Source organism: Melospiza georgiana, chromosome Z (genome assembly GCF_028018845.1).
Source record: "Melospiza georgiana isolate bMelGeo1 chromosome Z, bMelGeo1.pri, whole genome shotgun sequence".
NCBI lineage: Eukaryota > Metazoa > Chordata > Aves > Passeriformes > Passerellidae > Melospiza > Melospiza georgiana.
Window position 1 is genome coordinate 52,254,245 of NC_080465.1, and position 7,080 is coordinate 52,261,324.

Genomic DNA, 7,080 nt, shown 5'->3' on the forward strand with positions numbered 1-7,080 from the left:
TTGTATCATCAAGCACCATTCCAAGCATTTTTGATCATGTATTTATGCTGAGGAGATTGCTACTAGTGGCAAACTAATTATTTTTCTGATTTAACTCCTCCTGTACATTTATTGAGTAATGAAGTACCTATTCTTGTAGTAAAAAGCTTTCATCCACAGCTGCTCTAGACTGACTCCTGCTAAAGCTTTCCTGGCAGCAGTTCTAGCCTCATACACTTTTCTATATTAAAGTTCAGGCTGGCTTCAGATAATTCTGGTTTCCCTTATATATACCCAGAAGAAATTCTCTGGCATGTGTGATGCTGGCCAAGTTGACTGAAGTGTTTCTAAAGCTCAATAAAGTATTTCCTGTTGTCATGTAAACTGGTGGAATCGACTCAAAAATAAGATTTAAAGGAAATAAATGATGGTAGTATGTACTTAAATCAAGTAAGATCTGCCCAATGTCACTGAAGAGTTGTTTCGAAATTGTATTTCAAGAATGAAACAAGTGGCTGTGAACTTCTAGGTAACATAAATATTGGACATGAAGCTCCTATACTGTCTGTAGTTTAAAATAAACTATGTACGAGGTCTGTTAATCTGTTTGGCAAAGAGATACAGGCAGCTGGGAGTGTCAGCCATCAGGTAGTTCAAGTGTCATGAATTGTTACATAATCTCTTAAGTTGACTGTTTATTAAGGATATCTAATTAAAAAAAAAATACTAATCCCTTGTCTTTAGTTGACAGGTTCTGTCTTAGAAGATGCCTGGAAAGAAAAAGGAAAGAATGATATGGAGGAAATGATTCAAAGAATTGAAAATGTTGTGTTGGATGCAAACTGTAGCAGGTGAGAAGTTTATGTGCAGTGCTTTGTTTATATGTTATATGAAAAAGAACACCTTGAAAAAATCATCTACTATAATGAACAGGGCAAAAAAATTATCTTTGAAATTTATAATTATGAAAATTAATGTGTTGTGTGTGCAGGTCATTTTCCATGTAAAAAAAGGTGGTGTTTTTCAGTTGAAGGGTAATGTGGCTTTTTTGGCAGTTGGGTTGATTTTGTTTTGAGGTGGGTTTTTTGTATTTTATTTTTAATAGAGATTCAAGTTCCACTATTCAGTTAGGTTTTTTAACCTATTAGGTCTCAATATCTTCAGTGAGTGCTTTAGGCTCTTAAAGCAAGTATATACAAAGAGAAAATAGGGGCAACATCTCATAGTTTATACTTTTCATTTTGAATTGAACAGGCTTAAATACCTACAAAGAGTACTAAATATGTAGCAGTATTAAATAGATACAAATTATTATAAATGTAAAGGCAAAATGAAATATACTTCATGGTTTGGTTTTTGTTTGTTTGTTTGTTTTGGAGAGCATATCTTTTTGGCAAGGTTTTAGCTTTAATCTGGGAAAAAACGAGTGGTTTTATATTAGTGACTGACTAATCATGAAATTGTCATAAAACCACCTGAGTGCATGAGGTTACCTGATTCTTCTGTGCTTCATCCTCAGCTTCTTGCAAACTTACCAAAAACCTGTAGAGGGCTCAAACACTGATCTCTTGCCATATGGAGGGAGGCCAAGAGTGGCTTATAACATCTGTGGGTTGTAATTGAGCTGCCCACAAGGAGGATGAGGAAATTTTTGCTTCAGGAACCAGAATAGATGGCACAAGCTGAGGCCTCAAAGATGTAGAGCAACAAACAAATTTTGATGCCTATTTGCTGGTCCTAAAATCATGAGCTAGACACAGTTAGGTGACAAAAAGGGCTTATCTTACAAGGATCCTTAGGTGCTCAACTCACTGGGTGGAAAAGAGCTGAAGATGCACACCCAACATAATGTGTAGACAATGTCTGTATGTTTAGCAAATTAGCATAACTGACAGGGATCCCAAGGTAGAGACATAAGTGGTGAGATAATTCCCCCCCAGGGCAACCCTTTCTGAATTCCTCCCCCCCCCTCAGATAGGAACTAAACTTTGTTTATGAAAATGTGTCTGGGACAGCTGGTCTCAGCCTTGGCTTTCCGGATAATCTAACCCTGCACCACCAGCTTGGAGCTGCTGAGGAATTTCTTCTGTCTTTCTGTGTAATATAGTAGATAAAATGCTAGCTGCAAATACTGTAATAGGCTATGGAGCTATAAATATACATGTAAAGAATATAGAGAATCTATAAAAGAAAAAAAGGCAAAAATCAATTTGGCATCAATTTCAGCTGGGAAGATAACTGTTTTTTCTTAATGTATTCTTTAACGATACACTTCTCCATAGACTAGCTTAAAAGAAGAAGAAATTTTCTTTTATTTTAGGGATTAAATGCGTGTTGATATCTAATGTACTGGGGGCATTATGTCTTACTTTTGACTGAAACATTTCATTATGATGGAGAACACTAAAGTTAGGAGGATAGAATAGATAACTAAAATAAAATTCAAAGATAATCTTCCTTTTTTCCCCAGTATTATCCTTTATCAAAAAGGATTGTGTTCTTTAACTTGTATTGCAAGGTGTCGTATCTCAGTAAAAATTACAGCAGTTTCCTTTTTCATGTGAGTTCCCTACTTAACAGCAGAGGAGGTGAAGAGGTTGAATATCTCATTACTGACACATAAAGCATCTAGACTTGCAGTTGTAAAATTGAATGCAAAATTATCTACACATTGGACCAAATATTATCCTTCTTGAACTTGTTTTTTTGGATGGATTTAACTATCCTGTATTTGCACAGTAAGAGAAGCCAAATTTCTTGCTTGGCACAAAACATTCTAACTTTGGTAGTGCTTCTCTATTTCAGAGATGTGAAACACATGCTTCTGAAACTAGTAGAACTGCGATCTAGTAACTGGGGTAGAGTTCATGGAACAACTCCACATGCAGAAGCTACCCCGGAAAATGACCCAAACTATTTTATGGTAAGAATATATGGACATTTCAGTTCCTTAATTTCATGTGAATTTGGTTTGATTAATAGACAATTGCATTACTTGCAACTACAAGCCTCTTTCTCTCTGAATACATATAACTTTCTGGATGACTTTATTTTTAGAATGAACCAACATTTTACACTTCTGATGGCGTTCCTTTCACTGCAGCAGACCCAGGTATGGCACAAGTTTAGCTTACCTGTCTTCTCAGTCTTCTTTAAAAAGTTGTAATTAAGTTTACAGCCTGTTGAAGAACATAAAATGTTACTCTTCAAGAATCTAAAAGCTATTCAGCTTAAAAGACAAAATTCTGCCTGAATTCCTGGTGGAGCACAGGATTTATTCTGTGTTAAAGAAGGTAGATGTTTGAAATGGAGAATGTGCATTTGAGTTCATATAGGTCAGAAGAACTTGTTCAGTAATCCACAGCATCTGACCTTTCCAGAAAGCCAAAAAAATTCAAGTCTTCTTTTGTTTGTCCATTGTTAGTATCAAAATCAAATCAAAATCCTTGGTTTCCTTATGTGTAATCTGAGCACAACGGGGCACAACATCATTTGAGGTAAAGACATCTATCACAACCTTTACAATTCTATGGGAAATTTGGCATCATTCTTAGACATCCATTCGTGTCCTCAGAAAACACTGCCGAAGGATCTTTTCCTGTTAATACATTTCCTGCCTTTTATGATTTCGTTAACCAGCCAATTTTCAAACTTGATATTTCTGTTAATTTAGCAGAGTAGTCTTCTACATTACTCAGTCTCATTTTTACTTTGCCAGATTATCAAGAAAAATACCAAGAGCTGCTTGAAAGAGAGGATTTGTTTCCATATTATGAAGAAAATGGAGCAGATCTGTCAGGACCTGGAGAGCTGTATGTTTTCGTTTTTAGTGACGTATTTTTTTAATAATATTTATTTTTACTGTGATGCAGTGATAGTTCAGACTTAGGATTCCAATGTTGACAAAAATGAAACTAAATAATGTAAGTGTTACTTAGTTCTACAGTGGATATATTTGTTCAGGTTTAAATTGGTTTTTAATCACACAAGTTTGAAACCTATTTCATGTTTATTCTACTGAGTATGGTAATTACATTTCAGATGTAATTCAGATGTTTATGCACATGTGCATACATACTTCTGCACTTAAGAAAAAAATTGCAAGCAAAATGAAGCACCAAGCCTTCAAGTGTTTGTAGAGAGGCAAACTAAATTTGTTTGACTGATGTGCATCAACAGCAAGAGATGATTACCAAATTTCCAGGGTCTTTGAAAGGGAGAAAGTGTTAACTTTCTCTTTTCAGCCTAAGGACTATTCCCTTCAATTAGAGGGCTAGTCAGTATTCTTGTAGAGCAAGAAAAGCAACCTAATGGCAAAAAGGGAAGCAATAGTTGAGAATATAGCCGGATGTTTTGGCACCAGAATATAGCCTGACCAGTTTGGCACCATTATACGAAATATGGTCTAAAATAAATCGCTCTGAGCTATTTGCTCACTAAAGAGGACTTTCAGACCATTATTAGACACACAAGAACATTTTCAGTGTTGTTTTTATGTGTGATAAGAGTGCAGGCCTGGATCAGTATTTTTTTAGTACATTAGAAAACTTTCAGTATGTACCTAGCTGAGGGGAACATAAAGAACATCAAGAACTGGAAGATATATTAGAGATGTCATCAGAAATCAACAAGCTCATACTGAAGGGAAAAAAGGACCCATTTGGACCTCTGCTTAGAAGAAAAATGCAAATTGAACACAGACATCCATTAAAAACTCAGCAAATCCTAAGAGTGTCATGTAGAACACACTGAGTCAACCTTCAGGCACAGTGACTGTAACTTTCTTTGTTGAAGACTTAAGAAAAGCTTAGACAAATGTCTGCTGATTCTCTGTCAGCTATTTCTCATGACATCAGGGAGGAGGGCTCTTTGTGAAGCCCCTTTCTTCTGAAGGCTACACTTCTACAAGAACAAAGGAACACATGACAAATATGTAGATTGCTTCCTCAATGCACATCACTTTGGAGCGAAAAAACTTCCTTACATATTTTCTATGTCCTTCTTTTACATATCAACAAACAGGAATGCAGTGTTTCTATATTAATGTATTCTGTCTTTGAGCTAGGATGTTGACCCATCAAAATTACACTAATATGTTATTAATTATGGTTTTTTTGTAATTGGATCAGTACAGATGCATTATTAAATTTTCTGTCACGTTGGAAACTTTAGGTACTTCTGTCTTTTAAACTGGGCGGCATAAGATGATCTAAAAAGGTGGCAAACACTGTAGGTATTTGAACATATCTGCTGCTTTGAGGGTTCTGTTTATTTGTTTTCCTAGTATCCATTATTTTTTCCCTTTTCATTCCCTTTAGGAAAATGTCATAAATAACAGTCATTTATAAAGCTTTGTTTTATTTTTGACATCTACACAAATTCTAAAAATCTGTTGGCTCTGAAAATCTGTATGCAAATCTGTATGTAAAGTGTTAACCTTTGGTCATTTTTTCCCCCCTCAGGTATTTTGATGAGATTGATGATGAGATGGATCCAGAAATCGAAGAAGCATATGAAAAATTCTGTCTAGAATCAGAACATAACAGAAAACAGTGAGATGTTATGTATTAATGTTAGTTTATTTAACCATTTTAGGTATGATTAGAGTGAAAGGGGACACAAAACATTTGTACCAAAATGAGAAACTTGAGTTTCTCCAAGTACTAAAGTTACACAATTTCCATTTTGTTTAACAGAACCTGCCAAAAAATGTAAACCTATGCCCTGTAACTTAAAATGTTGTGTATATACCATAGTTTATTTTGTGAAAAATGTTTTTTGAACAATGTTTTGGCTGCAATAAAAATTATTTAAAAGTTATAATTGAAATTAAAATTTAATGGGGAACTGTCCCGTAAAACTTCCCTTGAGGAAGAAAGGGAAAGAATAATGATCTGAATTTGCTTGCTTGTTTGCTTTAGTATATATTGGGATTTACTCATCCTATTTACCATATACACTGTCTTGCATTTACTTCCTCCACTTCCCCCTCCAAGAAGAGTATGATCCAAATAAGAAAGAAAATTTCTTTTCTGTATATCACAATCATGAAAAGTGGCTTGTGAAAGTTTTGTGTATGAGTTTTTGTTTTGTCCATTTCCTTTTTCTTCTTCTTTCAAAACACACATGGGTGAGGTCTGGACTTTTCTTTTTTCCTGGAATAAATATGTTACATGTTGATATGTGAAAAAGCAAGCAGTATTTTGGAAGTGAGGTGCTTTCAAGATTTTTGGTTCAGATAAGCTTATTTTTAAATCTACAAGAAAAAGCTATTCTGTAATTTGTTGTGTTCTTCAAGGCAATAGTAATACAGTTATGTTCTAAACCACGCTTCTCAAGAGTATGTGCAGTGCTTTTTTTCTTTTGCTTTTTTTTTCTAGTAATGTATCTAACATGTCTAACCTTTCCCAACCCCCCTGTAACTTTCTTTTATTCTTCTAATTTTATGTAGTTTGATTTAATTTTGTACTTGGAGTAAATTCATATATTTCATAAATGTTAACATTCTGAAGCCAGCTGCTCTTTTTTTGACTCCATATAATCATGTTAGTTTTCTGGGGATACTCCATTGTTGTTGTTGCCAAACTCAGTAGAAGTGTTTCCTGTTACCTGTTGCTGGTTAGACTTGATTAGAAATCGTTACCAAAACCAAACACAAGTATTTCCCAACAGTTAGCTACTCTAAAGAACACGCATTGTAAATATGCATGTAAATAATTCTGATAATATTTCACTGTTATTTGTTTGGTTAAATAAGCTGTGCATCTGCTAGTAGAGTAAGCAGTGGCTGTTTTCTGGATGTTTATTTAACATACTTATTTAGGTTGGAGTTTTGGAAAATAAAATTTAACTAGCTTTATTTCCTTTGGTACAATATCACTACCTTGTCTTCTTGCTTTAAAACAAAAATGATATTTTATCTTCTTCTGTCTTTCCTTCACTGAGCACTCCTTTCTCTTCTTCAAAGTACACAATTGCAGAGTCTATTATCTTTTGATTCTTGCTGGAAAAATAAAATGTATCAAAATGCAGTATGCTCAGAAAGACTGTATTAGCATTCCAAAAATCTTTAGACTAAAATTCCGAAACTAGAAATGTGAG

General features: G+C 34.5%; 1 protein-coding gene across 2 annotated transcripts in view; it reads left to right on the forward strand.

Annotated features, from left to right (window-relative positions):
- Positions 1-6,858, forward strand: part of PAIP1 (poly(A) binding protein interacting protein 1) — a 28,460-nt gene extending 21,602 nt beyond the window's left edge. For both annotated transcript variants that reach the window (XM_058043848.1, XM_058043847.1), the window contains 5 exons: positions 724-830; positions 2,785-2,902; positions 3,037-3,091; positions 3,698-3,791; positions 5,442-6,858. In XM_058043848.1, coding sequence (XP_057899831.1) covers positions 724-830; positions 2,785-2,902; positions 3,037-3,091; positions 3,698-3,791; positions 5,442-5,535 — 468 coding nt within the window. In that variant the 3' untranslated portion in view covers positions 5,536-6,858. The remainder of the gene's footprint in view (positions 1-723; positions 831-2,784; positions 2,903-3,036; positions 3,092-3,697; positions 3,792-5,441) is intronic.
- The last annotated feature ends 222 nt before the right edge of the window (positions 6,859-7,080 follow it).